The 18,191-nt window shown below is 52.2% G+C and overlaps 1 protein-coding gene across 8 annotated transcripts in view; it reads left to right on the top strand.

Annotated features, from left to right (window-relative positions):
- Positions 1–18,191, top strand: part of Cacna1a (calcium voltage-gated channel subunit alpha1 A) — a 289,933-nt gene that overhangs the window by 57,218 nt on the left and 214,524 nt on the right. For all 8 annotated transcript variants that reach the window (XM_057754012.1, XM_057754011.1, XM_057754008.1 and 5 more), the window contains exon 3: positions 5,659–5,958. In XM_057754012.1, the coding sequence (XP_057609995.1) occupies positions 5,659–5,958 (300 nt within the window). The remainder of the gene's footprint in view (positions 1–5,658; positions 5,959–18,191) is intronic.

Raw genomic sequence — 18,191 nt, 5'->3', positions numbered from 1 at the left:
CTCCTAATGCTGGGATTAAAGACGCCTGCTACCACATCTGGCCCTCGATGTATATTTTTAACACAAGGCTGGAATGTGACTGAGTTGGCAGAACACTTTCTCTGTATGCATGGGACTCTGGGTCCCACCCCAAGAACTGGGCTTGGTAGACCACACTCGTAATCTTGGCACTCAGGAGGTAGAGGCAGGAGGATCAGAAACGTAAGGTCATCCTTGACTAGCTACACAGTGAGTTTAAGGTCAGCTTGGATACATGAGGCCCTGTCTCAGTAAACAAACCAACAAACAAACAGTAAGTAAATAAATAATCCAAGAAATTGAAGAAGCCAAATGTGTTTACCTCATGGCTGTAACTCCCACAGTGGAGGGCTGAGGCAGGACAGTTAAAGTCAGTCTGGGCTACATGAGATCTCGACTGAAATAAAAAAGAGCATTTTTATTTTATTTTTAACTTCTTCTTAAATAATGTGCATGTATCATGCATGTGCATAGGTGTGTCTGTGTGTGTGTGTGTGTGTGTGTGATGTGGTACACACATGGAGGCCATGGAAAAATTTGTGGAGCGGCTTCTTCCTTTCCATCTGTATGTGGTAGACTTCAGGGATCTGACTCAAGCAATCATATCAGGTTTACAGAGAAAGTGCCATTACCTACAGAGCCATGTCACTAGCCCCCCAAATCTGCAAAATAAACACCTTTGTACAATTGTCATCCATAGAGAGATGCCTCTTAAAGATCCCTTCAGGTCGGTCAACCCCTTTACCATCAATGTGCTGACCATTTCAACCTCCCAAATGACAAAGCTCTGATTTGAACTTTATAGAGTAGAAATTATACATGGGAGCTGGAGAGGTGGCTCAGCAGTTTAGAGCACTGGCTGCTCTTCCAGAAAACCTGAGTTCAAGTCCCAGCACCAACACGGCAGCTCAGAACTGTCTGTAACTCCAGCTCCAAGCTTCTGGTACCCTCACACAGACATACATGCAGGCAAAACACCAACGGGCATAAAACAAAAATAAATTGTCCCTATAAGATCAATATATTATCCATGACTGGACTGACAAGACGCCTTAATGGGGGTGGTGTTTGCTGTCGAGCCCGACAACTCGAGTCTGTTTTCCTCTGACTGCCACACATGCATCTGGGCAGGTGCGTGTCCCCACACAGACAGCATCCTGGGCATGTCTGTGGACATGTGTCCTCTTTCTTCTTAGACACACAGAGAATGGCTCAGCAGGGAAAGGTGCTTGCTGTGAGAGCCAGATGACCCAGTTCTATCCCTGGCACCCATGGAAAGGTGGGAGGAGAGAACCAATGTCACGAAATTCTCCTCTGACCCCCCCCCCCACATGCGAGCCGTGCCGTTGGTGCCCACACATTCTAACAATAATGGTAATGATAAGAGACACATATCCCGGAGTGTCCCACTGCTCACGGTCTACTCAGATGCTTAGCCCTGGTAGACATATTCCCTTTTTCTGAAATGTGTATCGGATGGTCCTCTGTGCAGCATGGTGTTTAGGGGTTTGAGACTCACAGCAGTGGCTTAGGTGAGCTTTTTTCAGTCTTTCTCAGCCTCGGTGTTTACAAGCGAATGGGGCTGCTGGACTGGGGAGCTGGCTCTGCTGGTGACTTCCTGGCCTTTCAAGCATGAGGACCTGAGTTGATTCCCCAAAACCTGTGTAGGAAGTAGGGATTGGGCTAGGGAGGCAGGGCTGGGAGACTCCTCGTGCTCACCCAACAGTCAGTCTAGTCTGTTTGGCAAGTTGCTGGCTAGTGAGACCCTGATGCAAAAAACATGGAGAATAGCCAAGAAAAACACCTGATGCCAACCTCTGCCCCCCCCATTCATCAGTTAGTCAATTCATTAATTAAAAAAGTGGGTGTCACCTGAAGAACAATACCCAAGGCTGTCCTCTTGGCCTCCATGTGTGTTTGCACATGTGCACGAGTGTCTGTGTGCACATACACACGCAACGCACACTCACAAGTGGAGACTCTCTGGATGTTTTATTCCAGGATTCCATCCTCCAGGTCCACTCTGGCCTGAGCAGCTCCAGGGTCTTCAGAGATCCCTGCAGGTGGAGATGGATCACAACAGCCTTCTGGGCAAGGCCGCTTGTGCTGCAAACTCATCTCACACTGACCACGGCGTCTCCTGAATCTGCACTCAAGCTAGATGCCATTGACCTTAAGATCATGCGACATAGAACAACATTGGATGTAACAGCATCACTGCTTGAGGCCCTGAGCCCCTTCTCACGGCTCTGCCCAGTGTGTTTTAATCACAGTCTGCCTATGCTGTATCAAATTCTTTCTTTCTTTCTTTCTTTCTTTCTTTCTTTCTTTCTTTCTTTCTTTTTCTTTTTTTTTTTTTTTGGCTTTTTCAAGACAGGGTTTCTCTGTAACTTTGGAGCCTGTTCTGGAACTAGCTCCTGTAGACCAGGCTGGCCTCGAACTCACAGAGATCTGTCTGCCTCTGCCTCCTGAGTGCTGGGATTAAAGGCGTGCACCACCACCGCCCAGCTTGTATCAAATTCTTTGCTGTGCTTTGCTTATGCACTCGTTTTTGAGACAGGATTTGACACTGTCTCCCAGATTAGCCTAGAACTCACCCCGTAGCCCAGACTGTCAGCCGTTGAACTTACAGCAATCCTCCTGCCTCTGCCTCTTGAATTCTCGAGTGACAGGTGTGTACCACCACATCTGGCTTGTTTTGACAAATTAAAAAAAAATCTTTAAAGTGCCCCTCCAAAGGCACAGAATTAAGAATTTATATACAGAGATTTTATTGTTCTAGAATATCCCAAATGAACTCAAATACTAATGTCCATGTGGGCCAAGCATGCTTTAACTAGCCAAAGACTTGCCTTGTTGGCCTCTCTCTACCCTTTTCATACTCAGTTTTTCAGTCTACAGACACTTAGCAAAGTTCATGATAAATCCCATCCTCCTGCCTCAGCCTCAGTGCTAGGATGATAAGCCTGCACCTATTAAACATGCCCCTTTATAATTAAAAATGGTATTTTTAATTGTGTGTTGGTGTATATTTGCACAGGTCAGAGTATAACCTGGCGGAGCTGGTTTTCTCCTTCCTCCATGTGGGTCCCAGGAATTCAGTTCATGTCCTCAGACTTGGTGGAGCAATCTTGCTCTTCCCTGAAATCAGCTCCTTCTCTTAAAACTTTTAAAATTTCATTTCATGGGCATGGGTGTTTTGCCTGAATGTATGTGCATGTACCATGTGCCATCCTGGTGCGCAAGGAGGCCAAAAGAGAGCATTGGATCCCCTGGAACTGGAGTTACAGCTGGTTGTAAGCCACCATGTGGGTGCTGGAAATGGAACCCAGGTCCTCTGGAGGAACAGCCTGTGCTCTACCTGCCGAGCCACCTCTCTAACTCCCCAAACTACTCCTTGGTACACCTGCTTTAGAAGACAGTTTCCCATCTCGTAAACCTGAAGGTACTAATGAATAGAGACGGAAAGGCCACCCATATGTAGCCTCACTCCACAAGCAGGTAGCTCGCATGGATATGGTGTCCCAGGCAATGCTGTGCTGTGGCCCCATCTCGAAAGAACCCAAATGCCCATAGAGAACAAAGTGGACAAACTGTGGGTTGATCTCTCCACAGAGTAGTATGCAGCAAAGAAAACGTATTACCCACAGCTATGGATGGCAGCAGGCAAGTTTGAAAGACGAAACGATGACCCCAAGGAACCAGGTCCTGCAGAAGGATGCTTCTTATGGGGTCGAAGGGAGCCAATCCGCAGCTCCTGCTGAGGAAGGCGTGCTAAAGTCATAAAGCTAAAAGAACGGTCAGGCAGTGGTTATAATGGAGCCAGCCTCCGTGTAGGCCTGTGGTCCGTTTTCTGGGGCGCTGACACCCGCAAAGGTAGCGATTTCTCAGCTTGTTCATTTGTATCTTATTGTATGTTTCTCTGTGTTTATGGAATTTCCAAATGGGGGGTCGGAGGGCAGGATGGAGATCCAAGCGCCTGGTAGAGATGGAGCCATGCCAACGCCAGGTCAGCCGCCCTGCCTAGCATGCTAGGGCTCAGTTAGCGGTCTGCTCCTAGGAGCCCACCGATGCTCCTGCCAGGGTCTCCAGGGTGACCTAAACATTAGCTTGGAAGGCCCCCTGCGATCTGCAACCCTCCCAGAAGTCCTCTGAACCTTCCAGCTCGCAAAAATTGTCTTTTGCTCAAGAGACCCTCATTTGCTCAGCGACGGCCACCCACACTAGTCCCTACACCAAGCCCTCCGCTCTTTAAGTTCTTCCTTCCAACTGGGCCCGCCTGGTTCTAGGCAGAAACACGGACCTGGGGTGGCAGGCAAGGTCCTCTGTGCGGGAGGATCTGTCCCGACTTCCCTCTGTGCCCAGCCGCGCCTGCTCCCGCGCCGGTGATTGGTTGCGCGCATAGCCGGGTGGGTCTTGCTCCAGGGCGCAGGGCCCAGGTCTAGCCCCGGATTCTGGCTGGGCAGCTCTCCCCTCGCACCTCTACTTTCAGCGGAACTGGGGGAGGGGGAAGGGGACGGGGAGAGAGGCGCTCGGGGGTGGGGATGTTGCCAGGCTCTGCGGCAGCCCGAGCCGCTGCCGAGCGGCGCACACCGCCCTCCCTCGCTCGTTCGCTTGCTCTCTCGCCTCCTTCCTCCCCCCCCCTCCCCGTGGGGAATTTTCAAGACTGCGCTGCTGCAATTTCCCCCCGGCCGAGGCTGTGCCGCGCCTGGCTGCGCGCACACACGCTTCCGCGCGCAGAGGAGCCGGCGGCTGCTGAATCAGGAGGAAAACAGATCGGCTTTTTTCAAAGCCGGGGACCAGCGGCTCCCTGACGCCTCCGAGCCCCGCCGCGCCCCTGCGCCCCGCTCCTCCGCCCCCCCCCTCCTACCGGGTTGGATTTGGGGGAGGGGCTGCAGCGTTTTCAGGAATTTTCTATTCTTTCCAGGTCTAGGAAAGTCAGCAAAACAGACGGACAAATCCTTCTCTGCCACCCTCCTCCCGTAGCAAAGACCTGGTTTTGGCTTTTTTTTAAATTTAATTTTCTTCTTCTTTTTCAAATGGGCCGAGCCCACGCCTTTAGCAAGATGCCAAGCTGACCCGGACCTCCGAGGAATCTGAAGCTTATCGCTGCGTCCCGGGGAGGGGGGGGACGTCCTTCGCTTAGACTTCGCATTTTAAAGGGGGTGTGCATTGGAGCGTTGCTTTAAAAAAATCTTTTTACACTATATATTTTTTAACTGATTTTTTTTTTAACTGAAAATTTTTTTTCCTCTCCGGAGTGGGTGGCCGGGGATCGCCTGGATCGCGTCCCCGGTTATTTTTGCCGCGCCCCTCCCCCGCGCCCCGCCCCCGCGCCCTCCCCCGCACCCCTCCTCCCGCCCGGGGTCACCGCCTCTGCCGGCATGTCCCGAGCCGCGCTCCCCGGCTCGGCCGGGCCGTCCCGCTCGTGAGCCCCCCGAGCTGAGGCCGGGCGCCGCCGCCCGATGGGCTGGGCCGTGGAGCGTCTCCGCAGTCGCAGGTGCAGCCGCCGTCCCCACAGCCCGGCCAGCCTGAGAAGCGGCGGCGGTGGTGGTGGTGGTGGCCGTGGCCGTGGCTTCCGCAGCGCTCGCCGCAGCAACAGCAGCCGCCGCGTAACCCGAGGCCCTTTGCTCTTTGCAGAATGGCCCGCTTTGGAGACGAGATGCCGGGCCGCTACGGCGCAGGCGGAGGAGGCTCAGGGCCGGCCGCCGGGGTGGTCGTGGGCGCCGCGGGCGGCCGAGGAGCCGGGGGCAGCCGGCAGGGCGGGCAGCCCGGAGCGCAGAGGATGTACAAGCAGTCGATGGCGCAGAGAGCGCGGACCATGGCCCTCTACAACCCAATCCCCGTCCGCCAGAATTGCCTCACGGTCAACCGCTCCCTGTTCCTCTTCAGTGAAGACAACGTGGTGAGAAAATACGCCAAAAAGATCACGGAATGGCCATATCCTTTGCCCCAGCCCGGGCGGCTGCGCCTCCCCTCCTCCTCTCCACCTCCTCTTCTTCTCTTTCTCCACCTCTTCCTCCTCTTCCTCCTCCACCCTCTGCGGGGCTGAGAGAGAGAGACCTGGGGGCTGTGGGAGCTGGGGGTCTCCTCGGCGGCTAGGGGCTGGAGATGAGGGCCCCGGAGCTGTGCGAAGCAGCCTCCCGGCCTGCTGGGATGCATCTGCAGAGCGAGCCTGCGAGTACTTAGGAGGCTCGGGACTCGGGGGAGTGAGTGGTTCCTTGCAAAGACCGAAGGTCTGGGTCTTGGGTCGCGCAGGGACACTGATGGGGGCTCTTCAGATGGGGGTCTGATTTCTTCCGTTGGAGCCCTAGGTGGGCCAATGCCTGGACGCTTTAGGGCCCACACGTGGGCCCTCCTCAAATCCTATAGAAAAGGTCCTCGGCCTCTCCATCCTGGTGTTTTACCCAAGGTGGGAGCCTCAGGCCTAGGGCATGGGACACCATGTGGCTTGGTGGTGGAGTCATCCCAGCCTCAGTGGCTCTGGGTGGGCCGCCAGCTGCATCTGGGGACTGTCCTGTTTCGTGGTTTGGGGAACTGTTCCTCTGTCTCCGTGTATGTAAGTCCTGTTCCTCCCGTCACAGGTTAGAGCCCCTTCAGCGTTATCTTTTGGGGTCTAAAGAAACCTAGTCCTATCCACCCGCTGAGGCCCATGGCCTGGGAAGACCTGAGGTGGGTTGTTCCAGGATGAGAGAAGGCAGAAGGAAGGAGAGGAAGTGGGCCCCTTTGAAGGGCTGCTTGTGGGCTTGGTGGGGTTTAGCTCCTCACACCCTGGGGGGCCGGGAAGGAACACCAGGAGGATCAGTCTACATATAGGCATCTTGGGCAGGTAGCTCCCCCCCACACACATACGAAAGACCAGAGGAAAAAGGCAAAGAGCCCTTTGAGGAGTGATTTCACACACACGGTGCCCCGAATTTCTTGAAGTCCTCCTTTGCTGCCCGTAAACCTGGGCATCTGGGAAGACGCAGGCAGGCGCGGGTGGGTAGAGTCGAGGTTTCTCTGTCATCTAAGCATGACCCAGATTCCCGGTGTGGGGGGGACACACCCTGCTCCCCAGGCTGGCTGGCCACCACGCCATGCCCAAATGTACCTCTTTTCAGGCTCCAATTCCTTGAGGACCAAAATTACACGGGCTGGGCAGATCCCATGAGTTTGCCAGGGGTCACTAGCTCTTGGGTAATGGGTGGGGCCAGTCTGTCTCAGCCAGGACTGGGCACTTTGGGCTCTTGGAGTCCCTGCTCAAAGAGCAGAGATGGGCGCGTTCTCTTCTAGGGGCTCCAGATGGTCGGTTCCTGGGGCTGTGAAATTACACCAGGAGAGCATGAGGTTTTGGAGCAAGTGGTTTCTGTGGAGTCTGGTGAAAATTAAGATCTGTGTAGTGGAAGGCTTCTTTCTGAGGGGTGTCTCCCTAACCATAGTGTTGTTGGTGCTTAAGGTAGGTGCCAGAATTTTGCCCCCTGAACTCCTCCTTGTCAAGGTTGGTCAGTGTGTCCTCCCAAACACTTCCAGCCCAGTAAATTGCTTAGAGGACATGTGACTTTAGTACCCAGACTGGAATCAGTAGCTGAGGCTTAAAGGACACCAGGGGATGAGAACAGGCCTTCGGACCATTCTAGGGACTGTCCGGGGAGTGACCACTGTACTGTTAAATGGCTTTCCCCCTTCTGAAGCCTTCCAAGAGGAAGCAGAGGAGTTGGGGAGCCCTTCTGCTGTCCTCAGCTCACCCCGTCCATCCCGGATGCTGCAGCTCTGAGAGCTGTCATAGCTGAGCTGAGCCTTGGGCACCCCGAGAGCACCCCAGCCTTGTCTTGTTGGCTAGCCCAGGCCTCACTCCCTCTGGGGAGCTTTGGGATCCGTGTGTGCAATTTCCCGCCCTCTCTGCAGCGCTTCTGTTCCCTTTCTGGTCTGAAGAATTATACAGCCCCACTCCAGAAGGGGGCGCTTCCCATCCCAGGCCTAGCCAGCCTCCAAGCCAGGTCATCATGCATGGAGCTGCTTCCGGGAGGAGTGGGAGGGAGAGACGGAGGACCCGAGGCTGTTCCACCAAGAAATTCAGGCCAGTGGGAGGAGATAAAATAGATTTGCCTGGGAGTCAAGGCACTGCACAAAACACTGACTTAAAAAAAAAAAATCCAAATACTATTGGTATTGAAAAAATAAGCAATTAAGCAATTTCTCTAAACTTAAAAAAATGTTTCAGGGGTGCAGGGTCTTAGGTAGTTCAGGATGGCTTCAAACTCACTATGTGGTTGAGTATGAGGTGAGGCACCACACCCTGTTTTATGCTGTGGTGGGGATGGAACCATGGGCCGCACACATGCTGGGCAAGCACTTTAGCGGTTGAAATACATCCAGAAGTTTTTGGAATAAAATCTAAGATGCATACAGGCAAGCACAAGGTTGGGACTGGCATCCTTGATGGCTGCTCAGGCCAAAGGACCTCTCTCCTCCCGTTCCTGGCCACACCCCAGCAAGATCAGCTGACCTACCTGGCTTCTAACCTCCTTGAGAGCCTCATGCAAATGAGATTGGAGCTGTATTCTTTTGTGCCTGGCTTCTCTGTGTCTTAGAGATGTTTTGGCATCTAGAATGTTACTGCGTGGTGGCCTCACGGATGTTGATCCTAGAGCCCTTAGGGATGTTCTCTGCTATGGAATTTCCCCCTCTGAGCTCGTCTTCAAGTGGACCAGCCCATGACTTTTTGATGTGTGGAGCCAGTTTTATAAATCTGTTTTCTGGGGGTCATGGGGCAATAAGAAAAGTGTCTTTGCTGTCTGTGGAGGGGAGGGTTTACAGGACTGTGGAGTTGACTGCCACTGGAGACTTCCTTCCACCTGCCAGGTCCAGTGTGGCTAACTGCTCGAGGGTGGAGCCTTGGTTTCTCTCCACCCTGGGACAGTTTGCCACCTCAGTCCCATCCTCTGTCTCCCAGCAGCTTAGGCTGGAGGCCAATCACGAGAAGTAAGAGTTGTCTTTGCATCTGAGTCAGAAACTCCGAGGATGATCTGTAATCTGCCCTGTTCGCTCAACAAGTGCACACGCCTTCACCCTCAGTCCCACTCACTGTAGGTCTGACTGGAGCGTATTGAAGAGGGGCCTCATGGCCTCCGCAGAACTAGGATCTGTTGACTCCATAAGGGGCATCTTAGCCTTCCTAGAGCATCCCCTCATGATGCCACCTGCTCCGCCAAATGTCAGTGTTATCTTCCTGGTCCCCTTATGCTCGCGCCTCCTCTGCACTGGCTGTGAAATTCTGACTCTGCCAGTGCTGGGCCCGGCCTGTGTGCAGATGCATCTGCCCTCATCATAGAAACTCAGAGACCCTGGAGTCACCGTGGCGTCAGGGGCCTGTGGGCACTGACTGGCTCTTCTCCAGGACTGAGAAGTGTGGTGGGACCCACCCCCCCAGATATGTAACGTCACATGTTCAGACGCTTGGCCTGACCTGAAATATTCTGGACAGTTCTGTTGAGATGGAGGGATGTCCTGAGTCATAGTTTCTCTATCTGCTACATCTACTTGTCAGGAGTTCCCAGAGGAGCACCCTGGGAAGTAGGAGTTAACCTGGCCTTGCCACTGGGAACCTCCACAAAGGTGTGATCCCTCATCTACAGTCTCCAAATCCAAACATCTCAGAACCCCAAGAAAGATCTGCTCATCCGGAGGCGAAGCCAAACAGGCTCTGGGTTTATAGTGGCCTTTTGAGGTGCTCATGCGTGTTAAGCGTGTGCTCTGTCAGTGAACCCAAAGCCCCAGCTCTTGTGTGGCCCACTTGGCAAGATTCAGGACAGGTTTTGAAGAAGAAAAAGCAGGGTGTTTAGTGAGCTCTCCACCCCACCAGGAATACTGCAGAGACAGTGGCGGGGCGCTGGGGACTCCTGACTTAGCTATGGTGTTCAGCTTACAATTTGCTGTCTTAACCTGAGGATGGAGAAGGGGCACATAGGTGATAGGTACCATATTCGGAGTTGTGGTCTATCCTGGGCTAGCAGCGTATGGTCTGTTGACTGTTTGTGTTACCAGGCAGTTGAATAAACAGTAGTGCCAGGTGGTACAGTGATAGCAAAAGTGATGGCTGATGTGTGGACATACTGAGGGGCAGCAGAATTGATCGGGTGATGTCAGTTTATGGTATTAATGTTTCTTTGGTTGTGGTTCCACCATAAGCCAAGGAGTATCTGTCTGGTAGTGGTGTGGGTCTCGTGCTTATAGAGTTCATTTCCTTAAGATGATAGTTCTTTTCTGGCCCTGGGATGTGGGTCAGGACTCTGCCTTTCCATCCTGGAGCACTCCTCTGCCAGAGAAGTCTTACTATATAGCCTATGTTGATCTCAAACTCATGGCCCTGATGTCTCGGTCTTCAGAGCGCTAGGATTGTATCCAGTGTGCTTCTGGGGAACCCCTAGCTGCCAGCTTGGGGCTTGGGGTCTCCAGATCATCCTGACACACCCTGTTGTCTTTTCCCTTCTACTTGGAAAACAGGTTTGAGGAGGTGTGGTATCTTTGTAGCAGGCTTTGTCTTCCGTGTGTACTGCTAGATGAGTTTTGACAGGTGTGTGGGGCTGTGGAGCCAGCGTCCTACTTGACATAGGGAACAGCTCCATCTCCCCAAAATATTCCCCGTTCCTCTTCTGAGTCAGCACCTCATATCTCCTGTGACCTGTGACCTCATCTCCGTGCTGTAGTTTTTTTTCCTTTTCTAGAAGGTTCTAGAAATAGAATCATGCAGTAGCTTTTTTTTTCCCCTTCAGTGCTATGGATGGAACCCAGGGTCTCCTGCATGGTAGCCAGAGCTCCACCACTGAGCTACAGTTCTAGCTCTTGATTATTTGAGACCAAGGCTCTTGGTTTGCCTGCCTTCTTGATCCGCTGCATCCCATGGTTGGGAGGCAGGCAGCAACCCTGTGCCTTCGGAGGTGCGCTTCATGTAGGTCTGTAGTAGCCTGAGTGTCATTAGCCTATCCCTTCCCCGGCCACCAAATCCCCATCTCATTAGATAGCCCTGGCTATTCCTGAAAGTCACTATGTACAGCAGACTAGCCTCAAACTCTGTCTCCTGAGTGCTGAGATTAAAGCACCTCAATATTATCACTTTGAATTGCTAACCAGTACTCAGTGGCTGGGCTACAGTTTGTCCCAGGTCCCAGCTGAAGGACAGTTGAGTGTCTCCAGGGTGGGCAATTATGAACAGAGCAGCTGTCAATGCTGGTGTCTGGGTTTTACCGGGAGTGCTGGGGAGCTGTGTTTCATTTCTCTTTGGTAAATACACAGGGGTGGGATGGGTGGGTCTCCTGGTAAGAGCGGGCTTAACTTTGCCAAAGCTGAGGTGGCCAGACTGCCCTCCACAGTGGCCACAGGAGACTGTTTACTGTCTTCACTTGAACCTCAGGTCCTGAGCGCCAAGTCGTGGGGAGCCTCAGGGTGAAAGGTGAGACACTGAGCATCATGGGAAAAAGTGGTGAAAGTGGCTGTGTTAAAGGCTGTATGTGGGCGTGGTTACGGGTCCCTGTGCTCACACTAGAAAGGGTCCAAGCCAGACTGGGTGGAGTCTGTTTTCTTCGTTACAGTGGGGCTGTGCTGATGTCACCTGACGTGTTTGTTGAGTGACTGCAAGAGGAATCAGTCCTCACTCAGAAGCTCTCTGAAATTCCCCTTATGCTGACATTTCCATGTTTGGAGGTTTCAGGGCAGAGCGCCTGGAGGCTGTGAATGAAGCTGGTAAGCCAGGAAAGGTCTCCCAAGTGGTGCTTGGAGTTGAAAGCGGGGCCTGTGGAGCCAGAAAGCTGCCTTCAGAGCCTTGGGGGCTACCGCAGGTGCTTGAGGTGTGTACCCTCGTTTCCTGCTTCCCGCAGAATTGAATGTGCTTGTTCTGTGATGAAGCCCAGCTAGGAGGGTTTACTTGGCCTGCTTTCATACAGCCAGTGCATCTCCAAGAGTCAGCTCTGAGGAAGGGGCCGTGTGTCCTGCCGAGAACAGTGGGGATGTGGCTCAGCTGGCAGAGTGCTTGCCCAACATGCACAAGGCCCTGGGTTCCATCCCCAGCATTGCAGAAATTAGGGGTGGTGGTGCATACCTGTGATCCCAGCACTCAGGAGGTGGAGGCAGGAGAATCAGAAGTTCACAGTTATCCTTGGCTACATAGCCAAGCTGAGGCCAGTCTGGGCTACATGAGACCCTGTCTCAGACAAACAAAAACTTCAGTAGAAAAAAACAATAACCAGAAAATTCTTCAGCATGTAGGTAGATCAGCCCTGAGTGTCAGACTCTTTGAGGCCACTCTGTCTCTGGTGTTGGGCACTCCGTTTCCACATTTTGGGTGGTGAGGGGAGAGCTTCTGTTTGCGTCTTCAGAGGGTCTTGAGGATGGGGGGGGGGCATGCAGAAAAATGGTTGGCATGTCAAGAAAGTTCCAAAACCTAAAAGCAGAATTCCAGAGTCATTCTGTCTCCAGTGGGTTGTTTCGTTGTGTGGTTTTGTTTGTGTAGCTCAGGCTGGCCTTAAGTTCCATATATAGCCGAGGCTTGCTCTTGAACTTCTCCCACTCTGCTTCCTGAAGGCTGGGACAACAGCCCAGGCATCCATGCTCAGCTTCCTGGTGTTGTGTTCCCAAGGTGAGCCAGTGTGGATTTGTTGGGCAGAATATGGCTGTTTTGAATATATCTCTCAAACATGGTGCATTCTTGGTTCTTTCTAGAAGCTTACAAGGAAAGAGGAAAAAACTCATGTCTTTTTGGCCCACTTTTCAATTCCCATCGGTCTAAGATAAAATTACTTCCCTTCCGCTGCTCAGTCCCTCCCTCAGGGGTGACAGGTGAGGGTTTGATCTGTGTAATTAGCTTCCTGAATCCTCCCTCCCACCCCTTGTTCTGCCCTTCAGAACTGCTCAGGAGACTGCTCAGAATGAGACCAAGGGCTCAGGCCACTCTGTGGCCTACCCTGGGTGCAAACCGCACACCCACCAGAACACTGCTCAGATCTTGAGTTAGAATTTGGGAGCTTTCTTGGTGTGATGGACCCAAGTGTCTGGAGGATCATGAGTTCAAGGTCAGGCCGCACCCTCAGTGAGACCTTGTGTCAGAAACCCAATCAAAACAAAAAACACGTTGTGTGCACCTGCCCAAACTCCCAGCTCTGTTTCCGATGATTACCTAAGAGAATGATGAACTCAAGGAATATTCTTGGAGGGTAGGGCAAAATAGGAAGACAGTGTGAGCCGCCACCCCTAGTTGTCCTGGGTTTTTGAGATGTCCATTGGTTCTGGACAAATGAGGATGTTGGCTCTTCATTAATGCATTCGGGGTATTAATGTTTCTGGGTACTGGGAATTGAGCCCAAGACCTCACATCCTGTGGTGTGTGTGCCTGTATGGTGTGTGTGAATGTGTGGTGTGTGTGGTGTGTGTGTGTGTGTGGTGTGTGTGTGTGAGCGTGTGGTGTGTGTGTGTGTGCATACACATGCGTGTATGAGTGTGTACTGTGTGCATACAGATGCGTGTGTACGCATGTGCGTGTGTGGTGTGTGTGTGTACATTTGTGTGTGTGCGCATGTGTGTGTGTGTATTCATATGCACGTGTGGATGAAGTAGCTGTAGATGCCAGAGGACAACCTTGGATGTTGTTCCTCAGGTGCTGTTCACCTTTTTGAGAGTCTGTCTCTAGGGTTCTCCAGTTAGGCCAGAGTGTAAGGCCGTAAGCCCCAGGGAACCTCCCTAACATCAGGATTAAATGCTATTGCCCCTGATTTTTTGTGGGTTGTGCAGCTATTGTTCACTGACGGAGCCATCTCCCTGATTCAGCTCTGGGCCTTACACCTTCTAGGCTGGTGGATTTGTTTGCTTGTTTCTATTGTTTACTGTTTATTTACAGTCCCACTAAATTGCCTAAGCTAGCTTTGAACCTGTGATCCTCCTGCCTCAGCTTTCTGGGCACCGGGCCAGCAGATGTGAGCCTCCACATCCAGCTCAGTGGTGGGCATTCATGCCCAACAGAAAGGACAGGACTTTATCCAGTGACCACTAAGTGAGGAGGCCCGCTGCCTTCCGGAAGCTGCTGAGAGATGGCTGTGAGAGAGGCCTTTGCCAGGAACCAAGTGCTGACGTCAAGTTTGGTCATCTGGCTTCCATCAGGCAAGGCCTGGATTTTGTTCTGCATGGGTCTTTTACTTTTTGTTTCTTTATTTATGTGTTTATTTAATGTATGTGGAAGCCAGAAATCAACCTCCGGTGTAGTTCCTCAGGCGCCAGCACATTGTTTAATGAGACAAGGTCTCTCATTGGCCTGGAGCTTTCTCAGTAGGACAGGCTGGGTGGCCAGCGAGCCCTGGGGACCTTCTGTTTCTACCAACGTAGTGCTGGAGTGACCAGCACAGGCCACCACGCCTAGCTTTTTATGTGGGTTCTGGAGGCAGGCCCTTTACCAACTGAGCCGTCTCGCGGACCGCCGCCCCTCACCTTTTCAGCCCAGTGCTGGGCATGGAAATAGGGGTCTCACCAATGCTCGCCATGTGCTCTACCAGTGAGCAGCACCACCAGCCTCTTATTTAGCTTTTATCTGGGAGGGGGAGGTCTTACTCTTCCTGCCCCAGATTCTGAGTGCTGAGTCTTAAAAGTGTTTGACGGTTGGGTCAGACCTGCCACGAGGCTGCGCCCACTTCCAGCCCCTGGAACCTAGGACAGGTCTGGCTCGGTCACCCTGCTGGTGACTGACACTCACACCCCCAGGTGGTCTTTCCGCTTTGGGCCTGTGCATTTCATATGAATGAATGTATTAAGTGAATATAAAACCAAGCTTTAGGGTGTGGCTCAGTGGTAGAGCGCTGGCTCCATGCAGGAGGCCCTGGCTTTCATCCTTAGCACCTCTCATTATTCCTAAATCAAGGGAGCAATGCTGGTACTAAGCCTTGCTCCACAGGATTAGGCAGAGCCTGGCCAGCCAAGCTCTTGAGGCCTTCACCTGTACAGTTTTCTGTCCTTATAGTCCTGGACATGGGAGGGGCCTTGGGGTTTGTACTTGCTGCTGTGAAGCCCCATTTAGAGGGGACCGGATTAGGAGGGAAGTGGCACAGAGAAAACAGGGTAAGCCAAAACAAATGTGGGTGGGCCAGGCTGCAGACGCCACCCCATCCCCTACACCTGCTGCCTCAGGCTTCTTGTTTTCTCAGTGAGGGCAGGGCTCCTTTGTCCGAGAAACTGCAGAAGGGATAAAAGAGCCGAAGGGGGTGCGGATGGTCTCATTATACAAAGTAGAACCGCACAGTCTGAAGAGCAAGGTGGTATTAATTAATTGTGGTCACTCCTCTGCGTCTCTGGGGACTGAATACATGTTATTGCATTTGCTGATGCTACAGCCACATTACTCATTTCATTTGGGGATGCTGGGAATGAATTCCAGAGCCTCGCGCATTCCACGTCAGGACCGCGCTACTGAGCCACACTCCTGAATAGAAAAACTGGCTTCTCCCTGTGGTCCACTCCCAGTCCCAAGCTCTCAAAGGCAGCCGGTCTTTTGACTTGCACTATTAACCACTGTGTGGGTGCTGGGAACTGAATTTGGGTCTTGTGCAAGAGCAACAAGTGCTCTTAACCACTGCGCCATCTCTCCGGCCTCTGCACTCTGTTTCTGAGCTTCACTTCTGGTTGTATATCCCTGCAGGTCTATATGCTTTCTCTCTGCTCACATGCTCTGGGTGAGTTCCGCAGTTTATCCATCCTTGGTGATGTCCATTGGGATCATTGATATCCAGTCTGATGTGACTCTATCTCGTTTGTTTGAGGGAGCAGTGCTAATGGGAGTACTTTCCGAGTCAGGGAATGAATGAGTTCAGGATGTTGTTTGAGTCTCTATGCATGGGCATCAAAGTTTCAGCTAGAATCAGCTGAGAGCTTTCAGCATTTAGAGGACTCCAGCCATCACACGGGCTGGTCTTCAGCAACCTCACAGTCCACCAGTGTTTCTTCTGCAAGACTGGATCATTCAGTCAGCCCCATGCCCACCTGCGGGTGTGGGAATCCATAGTTCGGGCCTTGGTAGTGACGATGGCTGCAGAGGAGTTTAGGGGCAGAGTCAAGTGGAGAACTTGAGCCCAGCAGTGACTCAGACCCCAACCCTGAAGGCCTCTGACTTTGTCTTCTGCTGCAAACAAGTGTGCAAACTAGAGTTCACATGCAGAAGCTTAATCCTCAGCACAAGACGGTTGAGAGGTGAGGTCTGTAAGGGATAATTCGGGTAGAGATGGAGGCATGGCTGAGCCGTAGAGCTCTGGCCTGGAATCCTCCAGTGGATTCTGACTGGGGCGTAGCTCAGAGGTAGAGACCCTGCCTAAGATCTTTCTGCAAGAGGCTGTGAGTGAGACTTATGGTAGAGTACCCCCGGACTAGGATCCCCAAATGAAGGGTTAGGGGCCTGGCTTCTGAGGGGAGTGCTTGCTCTGGACTCATCAGATGAACAGGTCCTGAAAGTTCTGCCCTTGTGGATGGGTGAATGCTGTGGTCGGGGGTAATGGGCTCTCAAACGGCAGGAGGATTCTCCTGCAGCTCCCCAGCCCTCTCTGTCTTTGCTGTCTTGCCATTCTGCTCTCTGCTATGGGATGATGCGGCATGATGACCCTCATCGATGTGCCTTGGTATTGGGCTCCAAAGCTGTGAGAAATGCTTTTGTTTCCTTTATACATTACTGAGCATGTGATAGTCCATGGCAACATCACACAGTGGGCTAAGGGCATCAGGATTCTAATGGCTCTCATCTTGGATGATGGACTGACTGACTGACAATGCTTTTAGCGCATGTGATACTTTCCATGGTGTTTTCACGGGGAGATACCCCGGTCCATGATGGATGCATGTGGGCTCCTCTGACCCGGTGCTTGGATTAGCGTATGGCACATAGTAGGTCTGTGTGTTTCTACTCTCCTTTCGCGTCTCTCATCTCATTCTGTGCCCATCCACTGTTGCTTCAGGATCTAAGCTGAGAGGAAGGCAGGTACAACCTTCTCTTCTTTTCCCCCCAAGTGCTGCTGAAGGAGCGCAGCACCCCTACACACACATGCCCTGTGAGTGCTCTACCGCCGAGTTATGCGCCAGACCTTGCTGAGTGTTAGTACGAGAATCTCTTGGTTCCCAAGCCCAGGCCAGATTTTCCCCACCTCTCAGCCATCTGTTTGTATGTTCCTAATCATCTCCCTCCCGTTCCCTGTGACCCAATGCCAGACTCTCCTCACCCCCCACTGCTCCTCCTTCCTCTCCACATCCTTTCTCCATTGCTCACTCTGCCCCTATGAGTGCCTCTTCTCAAGGCATCTGATACTTCAAATTCCTAAGCACAGACCATCTTCTGCAAAGGTGTGACAAGGCTTCAAACTGTTTGGGCATTGGAGAAATTGGAAAGAGTTGGAAAGGTTCGTGGCCTTTAACTGCTTTTGCAAGTTTTTTCGTGTGTGAACTTTTGACAGTTCTGACTGTTTTAGTCACATTGAAGTGGTCTCTGTTGTGAATCGTGGCTGCATGGCTTGCACTCCTGTGCAGTTACGGTAGATGATTGCATTGATGGGTGGACAGTGTCTTGCCTGCTTTTCTGGTGCTGTGATAAAACGTCATGACCGAGGCATTGTAGAAAAGAAAGCATTTTGGGGGGTTTACAGTTCCAGAGGAATAAGATTCCATCATGGCAGGAGGCATTGCAGCAGGAACAGGAAGCTGAGAGAACACATCTTCAAATACAAACTTGAAACAGAGAGCAAACCGGAAGTAGGACAAGCCCAAATACTCTCAAAGCCCCCACCCCCAGTGGTGTGCTGTCTCCAGCAAGGCTTTATCACCTACCCCCATCCCCAAACAGTGTCACAAACTGGGAACCAAATGTTCAAATACTAAAATCCATAAGGATCGTTCTTATTCAGACTACCACAGACAGGTGCATGGATGGATGAGTGGATAGTTAGTTGCCTGGATGGATATTTAGATAGATGTGCAGTGGATGGATGCGGTGAACTCCCTGACCAGCAGGAAAGGACGACCACCAGACGAGGATTCTTCTCAAATCACGCTTTATTGGAGCCTCTTGGTTGAAGGGAGAGCGGAAGTGAGGGGCCCCGAGCGCCAAACGGCAGCTGCTTATATAGGGGGTAAGGGAACGAGTCGTGCCTGGATTGGCCGATGCGCGCCTGCCGATGCTCCTG

The sequence above is a fragment of the Chionomys nivalis genome, chromosome 21 (genome assembly GCF_950005125.1).
Source record: "Chionomys nivalis chromosome 21, mChiNiv1.1, whole genome shotgun sequence".
Classification (NCBI taxonomy): domain Eukaryota; kingdom Metazoa; phylum Chordata; class Mammalia; order Rodentia; family Cricetidae; genus Chionomys; species Chionomys nivalis.
The sequence above is the reverse complement of the archived record's forward strand: the minus strand, read 5'-3'. Positions and strand labels throughout refer to the sequence as shown.